Source organism: Mustela nivalis (assembly GCF_964662115.1).
Source record: "Mustela nivalis genome assembly, chromosome: 18".
In the NCBI taxonomy this organism is placed as follows: domain Eukaryota; kingdom Metazoa; phylum Chordata; class Mammalia; order Carnivora; family Mustelidae; genus Mustela; species Mustela nivalis.
Genome location: NC_139037.1, coordinates 48,528,882 through 48,543,715, shown reverse-complemented (window position 1 = coordinate 48,543,715; position 14,834 = coordinate 48,528,882). Strand labels below are relative to the sequence as shown.

The 14,834-nt window shown below is 42.4% G+C and overlaps 1 protein-coding gene across 6 annotated transcripts in view; it reads left to right on the top strand.

Annotated features, from left to right (window-relative positions):
- Nucleotides 1–14,834, top strand: part of ZNF667 (zinc finger protein 667) — a 55,327-nt gene that overhangs the window by 23,444 nt on the left and 17,049 nt on the right. For all 6 annotated transcript variants that reach the window (XM_082709553.1, XM_082709552.1, XM_082709549.1 and 3 more), the window contains exons 2-4: nucleotides 7,421–7,512; nucleotides 9,245–9,371; nucleotides 10,964–11,056. In XM_082709553.1, coding sequence (XP_082565679.1) covers nucleotides 7,453–7,512; nucleotides 9,245–9,371; nucleotides 10,964–11,056 — 280 coding nt within the window. In that variant the 5' untranslated portion in view covers nucleotides 7,421–7,452. The remainder of the gene's footprint in view (nucleotides 1–7,420; nucleotides 7,513–9,244; nucleotides 9,372–10,963; nucleotides 11,057–14,834) is intronic.

The window sequence follows — 14,834 nt, the reverse complement described above, 5'->3', positions numbered from 1 at the left end:
TGAGCAGGGACCCCGATGCGGAGCTCCATCTCAGGACCCCGAGATCATGACCTGAGCCGAAGGCAGAGGCTTAAACCACTGAGCCACCCAGGTGCCCCTTTACTTATTTTTTTAAAGACTTTATTTAGGGTGCCTGGGTGGCTCAGTGGGTTAAAGCGTCTGCCTGTCGTCCTGGGGTCCTGGGATTGAGCCCCACATCAGGTTCTCTTCTTCAGTGGGGAGCCTGCTTCCCCCCTCTTTCTGTGTCTGCCTGCCTCTCTGCCTACTTGTGATCTTTAAAAAAAAAAAAAAAGATTTTATTTATTTGTGAGAGAGAGCACGTGCACCCCACTTGCATGAGCCAGGGGAGGGAGTAGGTTAAGGCAGAAGGCGAAGGAGAAGCACTTAGCCATTTTTCTATTGATGGGTATTTTAGTTATCTCCAGTCTCTTGGTAATATGTATTTGGTAAGCACTGGCACTGCTCTAAGTGTATTACGTGGTTTTATTCATTTAATGTTCCAAACAGCTCTTTGGAGTCATTGTTACTTGCCCCATTTTCCAATTGAGGAAGCAGAGGCCTAGATAGGACATGAGAGTTCACCCAGAGAAGGGTTGCAGAGTTAGAAGTTGAGCCCAGACAGCCTCCAGGCTCATGCCCTTAACTGTAGAACCTTAAATGCCTATTCCTACAAGTCTTGCCACAATGAATACCTTTGTGTGTAATTTTATCCACATGCAAAGACTTCTAAACACAGTACCAGAAATGAGGTTTACTGTGTTAGAGGGGATGTGTACCTTCAATTTTCAAAGATTTGCCAAATTACCCTCCACTGAGGTTGTGCTAGTTTCTCTCCTGCCTGCACTGTATGAGAATTCTACCCACAGCCTTCTGAGTGGGTTTCAGGCTTCCTTGGTCTTTTGGATGCGTGGTGTATACTGAGATAAAAGGGATAAGGAAGGTGAGGAATTACTGTGTGCCTCTTGCTGAGGATAGTTTCTGTAAAGGTAGTGCATGTAAATTTCCTAACAGCTAAGGGTTTTCTTTACCCCGATATTTGGCAGATGCAAATTTTGAATCCAGAATTATCTAATATCAAACTGCTGTTCCTTCCTCCCCAGCAGTGCTGAGTTTCTCAGAGAAAATTGTTCTGTGGGCAAGAATTGTGGTTTTCTAATTTGGGGTTAGTGCAAACAGCATTGAGAAACCACAAGATGGACACGATTCTACTTCATGCAATAATCTGTTCTACCTGAGGAATTGGAAGGGAAAAGCCAAGGGTTGTAATTAACTGATAAATAGTTTAAAGTAGGATATTTTTATCAATACAAGCTCAGATTTATTATGATGTAGGATTCCAGTCATGTGGATGTTTGAAAATGAAGCAGAATCAACCAGCAGAAGTTTTCTATAATGATAAAGCTGCTTTGGGTTCTGTTCTGGACCACAGAACTGGGCATTACCATTACAGTTTGGGACTGTTAGTCAAAAGTAGGAGAACTCCCAGACAAAGAATGCAGCTCTGTCCTAAGAGACTTTGTGGTAGTGGAGTGCTGGGCCTGGTTCACACTAGATCATAAACCTTTCCCCAGTTCTGTGCTCAGTGACGTGAGTTTGGTAGCTTGCAGTGGGGCCCTTAGGGGCGTGTTTACACCATGGAAATTGGCAGGTCCTACAAATCACCCAGATAACCCTGCCCTGGAGTTTAATGCGGAGAGAATTCAGGCCTCTGAAGACTTTGGGTAGGCCCCTTTGTCTACTTTCTGCATGAGGGTAGCCTTGCTCAGCACAGTCACAGAATGGAAGGCCAGACCACTTGGTTGGTCACTGAGTCACAGCTCCTCAACCTTAACATGAATCTCCCCAAGTCCTGTAGCCAGTCTGATATAACAAAGGTAAACGTCTCATAACTGTGGTGCCATACTGATGTCTCTTAAACCCTGCCAGAGTGGACAGCAGGGGTATTTCACGTATAGACTCCTGTGTCACACCAAGAGGGCAGATTGTGCTGCATGTTGGTAGGGGCTCAAGCTTAGGTGCCATTACTTAAACCTGTGTGGCAATAGGCAGGTCCATGTTGAGGTTCCTTTTTTGCTCTAAAGATGGAAGAAGATCATGTGATTTATTTAAAATATCTAGTACAGGGGTGCCTGGGTGGCTGGCTCAGGTTATGATCTCAGGGTCCTGGGATTGAGCCCCGCATCAGGCATCTTGCTCAGTGGAAGTCTGCTGCTCTCTCTGCCCCTCCCTCATTTGTATTCTTTTTCTCTCAAATAAATAAAATATTTTTTAAAAAATTTTAAATAAAATATCTCGGGGCATCTGGGGGTTGCTCAGTTCAGCATCTGCCTTCAGCTCAGGTCATGATTTAAAGGTCCTGGGATTGAGCCCCACCTTGGGCTCCCTGCTCAGTGGAGAATCTGCTTCTCCCTCTCTCTCTCTGACTGTCCTCCCCGCTTATGCACTCTTTCTCTGTCTTAAATGAAAAAAAAAAAAAAAAAAAAAAATTTAAAAAACCTTGTACTTTATTAGCCACAGAGGTGATGCCATTCCCCAGGGATGAGCGTATTCTACACGCACACCTGAGCACTTCCCCAGAGCACGGGGGCAGCGCAGTGACTCAGCCTTTCCTAGACTCGCAGCCCACAGCACTGGCCCCATCCCACCCTAACAACAACAATAATGATAAATTCAGCTGCCCTTTGAGCACTGACCATGATACTAGTATCCCACCCAAAGAACTGCACTCAGGTTGAAGAGGTCCCTCTTCCCTACCTGAGGGGGCCTGGGACAGCTCTTTGAAGAAGTGAAGGCACCACACCATGGCACTTGGGGTGTGCACGTAAGTGGATGGAGACAGACGGTAGCGCCAGCTGGACTAAACAAACAAGTTACATAGTGTTTTGGGGAAGGACTCAGTCTTTCCCCATGTGTGTCCTTTACTCACATATAGCCTGGCCCTTCTTATACCAAATGTGTGAGGTTTTTTCCTCATGAGGCAATTTTTCAACAGCAACTGGGCGTCCTACAATTTAACTCAGTTCTAACCACCCTGTCTCCCTGGAGATAGTGCATGATCCCATGGGTTTAGGACTCAATCCCATGAGACTGCCCCTCTACTTCACAGACCAATCACAATAGTAGATCCCAGGCTACCCACAAGTTCTGTCCAGCATGCTCCAAATCAGAAGTTCCCCGTCTCCTCCAGTTCAACTGATTTGCTGGAGCAGCTCATAGAACAGAGTGGAAACACATTTGCCAGTTTAATAAAGGCTATGTTGAGGGTACAGATGAAGAGCTACATAGGTGAGCTATGTAGGTGAGGTCTGGGCGGGTACCAAGTGCGGGAGCTTCTGTCCCTGTGGATTTGGGGTGTGCTGCCCTTTCAGCATGGATGTGTTTACCAGTGTGAAAGCTCTCCAGACCCCATACTATAGGGATTTTGTGGAGGCTTCCTCTTGGAAGCATGATCAGTCATTAATTCCATTTGCAGCTTCTCTCCTGGAAGATGCTGGAGTGAGGTGGAAATTTCAAGCTTCTACTCATGGCTTGGTTGGTCTTTTCGGTGACCAGACCCTGTCCAGGAGCGACCCAGAGTCACCTCTTTAGAAAAAAGAGACGTTTCTAGTGTTCTTATCACTGACAAATTTATGAGGGTTTTAGCAGTTCTGTGCTATCAAGGAAGGGGTCAGAGACCAATATATACCTTTTTTATTCTCTCAGTCATAGAGCATTAGTGATCAGAGTTATGAAGAAGAGAGAAGTCAAGGCTGGACAAGAGAGACTGAAGAGTGATCGGTAGAGGGTGAGCGGCAGGTTGCAGTGTTACTAGAAGGGTTAGGGTGAGACTGGCAGAGAAGTAAGATCGGAGCATAGAGCAAAATGAGTGAGGAACTGAGGCAGGGCTGTGGTAGCACATTCGGGGACTGTCAAGGAGGGCTGCATGAGGAAGGAGAGAGAGGCAGGACCTTCATTCAACTTCTGTTAATCTTCATGACAATTCCAGAAGTTCTGTATTGTTCTCATTAAGGGAAGAAAATGGTAGAGAGGTTAAGTAACATGGCCATGGTAGCACACCTAAATGAAAAGAGTTACCACACCCAGGTGGTCTGACTCCAGCATAATGTGTTTACTTATTTTTTAAAAGATTTATTTATTTTAGAGAGTGTGAGAGAGTGAGTATGAAAGAGTGTGGGGAGGGCAGTACTAGAGGGAGAGAATTTCAAGCAGACTCCCTGCTGAATGTGTAGCTTGATGTGGTGTTTGATCTCACAACCCAGAGATCATGACCTGAACCAAAATCAAGAGTCAGATGCTTAACGTACTGAACCACCCAGGTGCCCTCAGAGTGATGTGTTTAACACAGCCTTTCCCTCTGACCTAGAGGGTTAGCAGGGTATCTGGGTTAACCTCAGCTTGAATCCTGGCTCTGACACTTTCCACCCTATGACCTTGAGCAAGTTATCCCCACTCTGTGCTTCATGTTCCTCATCTGGAAATGGTGTTAGTGGAGTGAGGATTAAATGATGGTCTTCCTAAAGTAACACCTTGCATGTTTAAGCACTCAGTATTCATTTTAGTATTAGTCTTAGTTTTATTACTATTGCTTACTACTAATGCTTTTCTCTTTGTAAAGAGGAAAGCATGATAAACTAAATGTTCTTCTGACTGGATTCCTTTAAGCAGTATAGGGTGATCTTAGGACTTGCATTTGAACTAAAACATACCCATTCTCAAATTCTAAACATAATTATGGCCTTGGTTTCATTTGGCTTCCCTAACTCCACCCTCAAGAGAGGAAAAAAAAATCTGTAGAGAGAAATATTCATATTTCCATATTCCAGACTGTATGCAACTGTACCTTTTTCATAGAAAAATCACTAAAAATCACCAAAAGGGCCTTGGTGGCTAAGTTGTTAAATGTCTGCCTTTGGCTCAGGTCATGATCCTGAAGTCCTGGGATTGAGTCCCATATCAGGTTCCCTGCTCAACAGGGAGTCTGATTCTCCCTCTGACCCTTAAACCACTTGTGCTCGCTTGTGCTCTCTCTCAAATAAATAAATAAATAATAGAAAAGAAAAATCAAAAGATTTTTATGACATACTCACTATTGCACTGTTGTTGGCACTGAAGTATGTTGATGGCATTCTTTAGAGGTATGTGCTGAACCATGTAGACATGAATTTTGATCGTGTTTATAATTTTGAAATGATTGCAGAAAAAAAGGAAAATGTTAACATTTGGTGGAAAAGGAATCAGCTGTTCATGATACTATTCTTTTCTCTACATTTCAAATTTTTCAAAAAGGGGATATATAAAGTACACTCCATTTCTGCCTTCTGTAGTCCCTGGCCTTCTCCAAAAGACAAATTTAGAGAGCTAAAGTCACTGCTAGCAGAAATGTTTCTCTATAAGATGATGTTGACATAAAATGTCAGCCCAGTTTCATCATGCCAGGAAGCATTGGACTGGTTATTGATTTAGTCAGCAAGTATTTCTTGAGCACTCCACTGTGCAGATATATTCTCAGCTCTCAGGAGAACAGTGAATGAAACAGTCGAAGTAGCTTGCTCTCGGGGAGCCCAAGTCAAGGTGGGGGAGATTGTCCCCACACAAACACAAACGTAAGCTGTTCTAGGGAGGCAGGTTGTGCTATGAAGAAAATGAGTCAATTGAAAGGTATAGACTCCAGTATAGAGCAGTGTTATCCTGTGGAAATGTAATGCAAGAAATAAATTTTCAATTTTCTAGCAGCCACATTGAAAAAAGTGGAAAGAAACAATCGTTACAGTTAATCTTAGCACATTTTATTTAATATATCCTAACCATCAGTTTGTGATCTATATAAACAAAAATAGGAAATATTTTATATTTTTTCATACTAAGTCTTTAAAATCTGTGTTTTACACATGCAGTACACTTCAGACACTTAATTTTTACTGTTTGATCTGTATTTATTTATTTATTGAGAGAGAGTGCACAAGCAGGGGGAGAGAGAAAGGGAGAAGCAGACTCCCCACTGAGCAGGGAGCCCGATATGGGACTCAGTCCCAGGACCGTGGGATCATGGCCTGAGCTGAAGGCAAACATTAACCAACTGAGCCATGTAAAGGGTACAGATGAAGAGCTACATAGATGAGCTACATAGATGAGGTCTGGGCAGATAGCAAGTGTGGGAGCTTCTGTCCCTGTGGATTTGGGAGTGTGCCCAGGTGCCTCTTGATCTGTATTTAAATTTCATAAAACTTATCATTGGAAAAATAGATTCACATACCCAGTTATTTCAAACATTCTTCAGAGTTCTACAGTAATTAAATCAAGGATCAGTTTTTAATTTTAGATTTAATTTTAACTTGTTGATTTTAATATTTATTATTTTATTAAGACTTTAGTAATAAATTAATTGAAACTAAATAGCATTAAACACTCTGTTGCAGTAGCCTTATTTTCAGAATTGTTACCAGTAGCTAATGCATATATAACAGCATAGGTGCAGAGTGATGCAGTGATAGAGGGGCCTAGTCCATCCCACCAAATTTCAATGTCGGATTTACACATAACCTGCCTGATGAATTGCCTCTTCAGCTCTTGCATCCCCTCCACCTCTCATCAGCATCCACAGTGTACTCACCACAGAGCCACTCATCAAATTTTGTTAAATGTTAAGTCACATACTCCACTCCTCAGACTCCTGCTCCCTCGGTGATGTCTTATCATGCTTAGGATCAGTTCCAGACCACTCACAACCCCTTTGTGTTGTGGCCCCTCCTGAGCTCAGTCATCTCAGAGTTCTCCATGTCATAATTCTCCATCTCACTTGTTCTTAAGCACACCATTTACTTTCCTCCACACACCAAGTACACACCTGCTGCAGGGCCTTTACGCCTGTTGTACCTCTACCCAGAATGCTCTTTCCCAAGCATCGAAATGCCTGACACTTGTACTACAGTCACACCTCAACTCGGTGTTGCATCCTTGGAGAGGCTTCCCTCAACCACCTCTCCACCCCCAGCGCTGTTTTGGAGGGGGGTTTGTTTTGTTTATATAGCAATGATCTCAGCTGACTCTGTGTTCTATATGAACTTGCCATCCCTGGTGGAGTGTAAGGTACAGGGGAGCTGGTAATTCTGGTCTAACTCTGCTCTTTCCTCAGCACCTGGGACAATGCCTGGCACATAGTAGACATTCACTTGCCTCCTGATCTGGAGCCTTCTGTGATCCTGGGAAGAGAGAGCACTGACTCTGCCCCTTCCCTGAGAAGGATCAGGAATGCTGCAGAAGATATTCTGACCTCCCTTCATGTGTGTCTGTGCACCTGTGTGTATGTTTGCTTGCGCATGCACGTGTGACTAGGGTGAAGGACCAGGGAGTTCTTACCCTAAATACGCTGGGACTACCCAGAAGGCCCTGTCATCCTCATGACTTTTTTCTTTTCCCACAGCCCCACCTTCTCTGCACTCTGCCCTTCTCCAAATGCGGACCCTCAAGGGGGAGGAAAGGATGCCTGCTGCGCGAGGAAAGTCTAGGTCCAAGGTAAGTAGTCACTGTTCTTGCGGGGAAGTTCCATCTTGTAAGACATAGGTCATTCGCTTTCCTTCCATGGAAGCTTCCTGCCTGACAGAATCCCATCCAAGTTCTGGTCTTTGTTTCCTCCCATCAACCATGGAGGGTAGGAGGATGAGAAGAATTCCAGCAGCCCATGTAACCACTCAGCGCCCTCCTCTCCTTTTTTCTCAGTGTGCATATGGCTATTTGCCCATTTGTTTAGCATCTCCAGGTTGTGTGCCTCAGCTGTTCCTGGGTGGTGGAGGAGAGCCACCATCATTTCTCAAGGTAGACAGGAGTGCCCAGGTGGCATCTGCTGAGGCAGAGGAGGATTCGAGGTTGTGCTCTAGAGTTAATCTGTTAATGTCTCTTTGTTTTTATGTGTATAGCCCATATTTACAAGGAGGAGCTCTCTCTGATTTCAGAGATTCCACATAACCTTTCATTCAGATTGGGTTCTTTGCAATCAGGCCAGTGAGTCAAGCTTCCGTTAAAAAACACGCTTCACCACTTTAGATGATGAAGTGATTTTCTAAAATAAGCATCTTGAATGCGATTTCTCTAATAAATACTTTTCCACAAACTTGGCTGCTCAGAACATCACATATTTATGGTGCACAGTTTGTGGGTTGGAGATCAGGCACAGTGCAGCATGGCTGCGTCCTCTGCTTTCAGTCTCCCAAGGCTGCAAAAAGGTATTGGCTTGCAGTGTGGACAGACCTGAGGCTCAGGTCACATCTGAGGCTCTTCAGAACTCACTGTTTATTAGCATATTCAGTTTCTTATGCTTGCTTGCTTTCTTTCTTTCTTTCTTTCTTTCTTTCTTTCTTTTTTTTTTTTTAAGATTTTATTTATTTATTTGACAGAGATCACAAGTAGGCAGAGAGTCAGGCAAAGAGAGAGAGAGGTGGAAGCAGGCTCCCTGCTGAGCAGAGAGCCTGATGTGGGGCTCGATCCCAGGACTTTGGGATCATGACCTGAGCCGAAGGTAGAGGCTTTAACCCCCTCTTCTGCTTTCTACATGTCCCTTCCCCCACTCCCCCCATCTTCAAGCCAGCAATAGCAGATCAAATCAGGCTTCAGATTTCTGACTTCTTTTCCATTCCCCTCTTCCAGCTGGAGGAAATTTCCCTACTGTTTTGGGTTCCTGTGATCTGCTTAGATAATCCAGGATAATCTCCCTATTTAAGGTCAAGTGATGAGTAACCTTGGTTACATCTACAAAGAACCTTTGGCCCTTTGGCTCTTTAGAGAGTGTGTAATTAAGGGCATTAATCAGAAGCCATATTGCCCAGATTGAACTCCAGGTCCTCCATTCACTAGTTGTGGACCTTCTGTCCATAAGTGACGCTCCCGTCTCTGGGTCTCCCACTTCCTGATCTGTAACATTGCTGTGATTCTCTCACCAGTGCTGTGGTCACTGGTTAACATGAGTCAGTACCTGCAGGGAGCTTAGAAAAATGCCTTTCCTTTGTCAGTGCCCAGTAAATCCAAGTTGGAACTGCTTTTTATGGGACATAGTTTTTAATAATAGCTACATCATATTGTATTGTGTTATGTTTTATTTAATGCACCTGCTGCTCTTGGCCTCAGAAGGTCAAATGTTTCCTGAAGATTCCTGGCACCATAGATCTCCCATGTTTGGGACAAGTTCCTTGTTGTTTCCAGCCATTTGGAAGCATAAACCTGTGGTGAAAGGACATGTGATTTTCTGTTTCAGGTGCCAGTGACATTTGGGGATTTGGCCATCTACTTCTCCCAGGAGGAGTGGGAATGGCTGAGCCCCATTCAAAAAGACCTGTATGAAGATGTCATGTTGGAGAACTACCAGAACCTGGTCTCTGTTGGTAAGACTCTCTCCACCCTGTAATCCACAACCAACCCATTGTGGGACATAAATTAGTCTAGTTAGGAAAACAGAAGCCACAGCAGTTTTGTTTTTTAACAACTGTATTTGTGGGGCGCCTGGGTGGCTCAGTGGGTTAAAGCCTCTGCCTTCAGCTCGGTTCATGATCCCAAAGTCCTGGGATCGAGCCCCACATCAGGCTCTCTGCTCAGCCGGGAGGCTACTTCCTCCTCTCTCTCTCTCTCTCTCTCTCTCTCTCTCTCTGCCTGCCTCTCTGCATACTTGTGATCTCTGTCAAATAAATAAATAAAATCTTGAAAAAAAACCCAGTTCTATTTGTATATATATGTTTTACATATATATATGTTACACATACACGTATACATGTTATACATAAAAAGTATATAATTCAGTGGTTTTTAATGTATACACAGAACTGTACATCCATCACCAGTCAGTTCTAGAACATTTTCGTTACCCCAAAAGAAACCCCATATCCATTAACAATCAGTGTTCATTTCCCCTTGCCCACTAATTCGTCCAGATTAGGCAGATACTAATCTGGTTTCTGTCTATAAATTTTTCTTTTCTTGGCCTTTCATAGAAATGGAATAAGTATGATTCATAAGGAATCAAAGATCCTTTGTGTCTGGCTTCCTTCACTTAACATTGTAGTTTTGAGGTTCATCTACGTTGTAGCATATTATCTGTGTCCCCTTCCTTTTCATGGCCAGTAGTATTCCACATTTTGTGTATCCATTCATCAGTTGATGGGCATTTGAGCAGTTTTTCACTCTGTGACAATTATGAGTGTGCTGCTGTGAATATTAATGTATGAGTTTCTGTGTGGTTATGTATTTTCATTTCTTCTGGGTATATACATAGGAGTGGAATTGCTGTCATATAGTAATTATATATGTAACCTTTTGAGGACATCTGGTTGTTTTAAGAGAATTTAAGAGGAGGATTCTACTTAATGGCTCTGATTAAAAGGAAAATAGTAGACAGAGGTAATGCAGAGATGGTAACCGCAGGGTGCAACCACCATCCTTGGGCTAGGGATACAAGGGGAGATTTGGGCGGGGGTGGGGGGTTGTTTAGGACTTAGAGGAAGGGATTCAGACTCCTGAAGGGAGAGGTGTGCTGACTAGTCTGTTTACACTCCTGAAGGGTCAGGATGAGGCTAGTTCTGAGAGTGTGGGGAAAAAAGAAGCAGAATTAAAACCAGCAGAGCCCTGTTGATGGATGCTGACAGGGAGCTTCTGGTGAAGAAGCATGGGTTGCAGAGCCCCAACCCCTGCACACAAAACAGATCAGAGAAGGGTGGGATTGGGAGCTGAAGGGCAGGGCAGTAGCTTAATAGCCAGCCTCCGGAGTTTCTTGTCTGATTTTTCAAGAGCATAATTCGCTTTGTAGACTTAGAAATGAGCAGTTCTGCTTGCTGTGACTGAACTTTCCTCCTCCTCTTCCTGCCCTTCACATCCTCTGTGCTCCCTTCGTGCTCCTAAGTCCTCATTCCTGTTGACACGGGGCTTGGCTCTGACGTCTGGGCATCCATGTCGTGCTCAGTTCTGATGTTTTTCTTGAATGCAGGACTTTCCTTTCGGAGGCCAAATGTGATCACCTTGCTGGAGAAAGGGAGAGCGCCTTGGATGGTGGAGCCAGTGAGGAAGCGCCGGGGCGTGGGTGAGTGACTGAGAATCTAGAATCGAGGCTTTCATGTCACTGTCGTAAGCATACCCCCAATCCTGAGAGGGTGGCCTCTTGGAGATGTTTGCAAACTGCCAGTTTCCATACCTTAAAGGCCCCAGGCCTGTAAAGAATAAATTCTAGTCTCTTTAGTGTGAGCCCCAGAAGGAGAATAACCAATATTTAATAAACCCTTCCTATGTACCAGACGTGCTTCTGAGTATAGGTTCCTTCCGGTCCTGTGCGGTAAGTACTATTACTGTTCCTGTCTTATATATGAGGAAACCAGGTATCTGAGACGTTCAGTGACTTGCCTAAGGTAGCCCATGTAGGAAGTGACAGCAGAGCCAGGTTTGAACCCCACAGTCTGGTCTCAGAAGCTCAGCTCTTTTTTTTTTTTTTTTTTTTTTTAAAGATTTTACTTATTTACCTGACAGACAGAGATCACCAGTAGACAGAGAGGCAGGCAGAGAGAGAGAGAGGAGGAAGCAGGCTCCCCGTGGAGCAGAGAGCCCGATGCAGGGCCCGATCCCAGGACCCTGAGATCATGACCTGAGCTGAAGGCAGAGGCTTTAACCCACTGAGCCACCCAGGCGCCCCAGAAGCTCAGCTCTTAATGCCTCATCCCCATCTATCATGTTCCCTGCCTCGGCATGTTCCGCTTTCTCTCGTGACAGCATTGCTCATGGTAATTTCACACTTGCATCATTTTCTTCATTCTTAAAAAAACCCATTTTCCACAACTGTTCATTTTGATTACTTTCTAAAAACTCATTCTCTTTTCTGATAGATTTCTCTTTGGTTAGGTTACTTTTACTTACTTATTTTAACAGTTTTATAACTTTTTTTGTTGTTGTTTTGTTTGTTAAGTAGGGTCCACACCTAGCATGGAACCCAACATGGGGCTTGAACTTATGGCCCTGAGATAGAGTCAGACTCTTAACTGACAGGCACCCCTGAGTTTTTTTAAATTGTAAAAAAATTCATGACATTGAATTTATATCTTAACCATTATAAAATGTATAGTTATGTATATTCACATTGTTGTGCAATAGATATCCAGAACTTTTCCATCTTGTAATAACTTTTGGAACTGTATTCACAAAACACTAATTCTTCCTCCATCCTTCCACCTAGCCCTTGGTAACCACCTTTCTTTGTATTTATCTGATTTTGATTACCATGGATCCTTTGTATAAATGGAGTCTTAACAGTATTTGCCTTTTTGTAAGTGACTTTGTTTGCTGAGCATAATGTCCTTGAGGTTCATCCATGTTGTAGCATGTGACAGGATTTTCCCTTTTTTTTTAAAAAAGGCTGCATAATATTTCACTGTATATATATCATATTTTTTTAATCCATTTATCAATGCCTATTTGGGTTGTTCTGCTTCTTGCCTACTGTGAATAATGCTCTAATGAACACAGAGTACAGATAGGTATTTAAGATGCTGATTTCAGGGGCGCCTGGGTGGCTCAGTGGGTTAAGCCACTGCCTTCGGCTCAGGTCATGATCTCAGGGTCCTGGGATCGAGTCCCGCATCGGGCTCTCTGCTCAGCAGGGAGCCTGCTTCCCTCTCTCTCTCTCTCTGCCTGCCTCTCCATCTACTTGTGATATCTCTCTGTCAAATAAATAAATAAAATCTTTAAAAAAAAAAAAAAAGATGCTGATTTCAATTTTTTTTGGATATGTACCTGGAGGTGGGAATGGCTGGATCATACCATAATTCGATTTTATTATTATTTTTATCATTATTATTATTATTTTTTAAATACTTCAATTTATTATTATTTGGGGATCCTCCATACTATTTTCCATAATGGCTGCACCATCTGTCATTTCCACCAACAGTATGCAAGTGTTTCAACTTTCTGTCAACACTTGTGATTTTTTGGGTCCTTTTGGTAGTGGCCATCCTTACAGGCATGAGGTGATATTGTAGGTTTGATTCGCATTTCCCTAATGATTAGTGAGATTGGGCATCTTTTCATGTGTTTATTGGCTATGTGTCTGCCTTCCTTAGAGAAGTGTCTATTCAAGTCCTTTACCCATTTTAAAAAATAGCATTGTTGTTTGTTGATGAGTTACAGTTTTTTATATATTCTATATATCAGTTCCTTATCTGGTGATTTGTAACTATTTGTTCTTATTCCATAGGTTGCCTTTGTACACTATGATTGCTTCCTTTGACTTGCTAATGTAGTCCCATTTGTCTGGAGTTTTTTGTTTGTTTGTTAATTTTTGTTTTTATTTGCGTGTGCTTTTTTGTGTCATATCTGAGAAATCAGTGCCAAATCTAATATCCTAAACCTTTTCCTCCAATGTTTTCTTCTAAGAGTTCAGTAATTTTAGGTCTTACATTTAGTTCTTTAATCTTTTTTGAGTTAATTTTTGTATAAGGTGTAAGGTAAGGGTCCAATCCAAGATCATTCTTTCGCATATAGATAATTCAGTTTTCTTAACACTGTTTGTGGAAGAGACTGTCCTTTCCTCATTGAGTAATCTTGGCTCCCTTGTTGAAAATTATTTGATTAGATATGCAAGAGTATATTTCTTGGAGTTCTGTTTTGTTCTCTTGGTATCTTTTTTCTACTACCACACTGTCTTAATTACTGTTGCTTTGTAGCAGCATCTGTATATCAAACAATCAGTAGTGTCCAACTAACTGAGCCACCCAGGAGCCCCAAAGTTCTGTTTTATTTTCATTTAGTTCAAAATATTTAAAAATTTCTTTTGTGATTTCATGTGTTATTCTGAAATGCATTATTTAATCTTGATGTAGTTAGGGGTTTTCCAGTGATCTTTCTGTTACTGATTTCTAGTTTTAATTTCTCTGTGGTCTAAGAGCATTATGTCATTTCGGTCATTTGTTCAGGTATGTTTTAAGGCTCAGAGTGTGGTCCATCTTGGTGAATGTTGTCTGTGAGCTTGAGAATAATGTGACTTCTCTTTTTGTTGAATGAAGTGGTCTATGGATGCCACTTATATCCAGTTGAATGAAGGTATAGTTGAGTTCCCTGATTTTCTGCTTACTCGATTTGTTCATTTATGAGAGAGAGGTGTCGAAATCTCTTAACTGTGATACTTTGTTGTTCGGCATATACCCATTAAGAATTGTTATGTCTTCTGAAGAATTGATTGTCATTATATAATGACCCCCTTTATCCATGATACCTTTCAGTGCTTTTAAGTCTGCTCTGTCCAAAATTAATACAGCTATTCCTGCTTTCTTTTGATTTGTGTTAGCATGGTATATTTTTCTCCATTCATTTACTGTCATTATATGTCTTTATATCTAAAGTGAGTTTCCTTTTTTTTTTTTTTTTTTTTTTAAACAACATATAATGTATTATTAGCCCCAGGGGTACAGGTCTGTGAATTGCCAGGTTTACACTCCTCACAGCACTCACCATAGCACATACCTTCCCCAGTGTCCATAACCCAGCCACCCTCTCCCTAACCCCCTCCCTCTGGCAACCCTCAGTGTGTTTTGTGAGATTAAGAGTCTCTTACGGTTTGTCTCCTCCCAATCCCATCTTGTTTCATTTATTCCTCTCCTACCCCCTAGACCCCCCACATTGCCTCTCAACTTCTTCCTATTAGGGAGATCATATGATAATTGTCTTTCTCTGATTGACTTATTTCGCTAAGCATAATACTTTCTAGTTCCATCCACGTTGCTTTTGATGGCTGCATCGTATTCCGTTGTATATATATACCACTTCTTCTTTTTTTTTTTTTTTTAAGATTTTATTTATTTATTTGATAGAGAGAT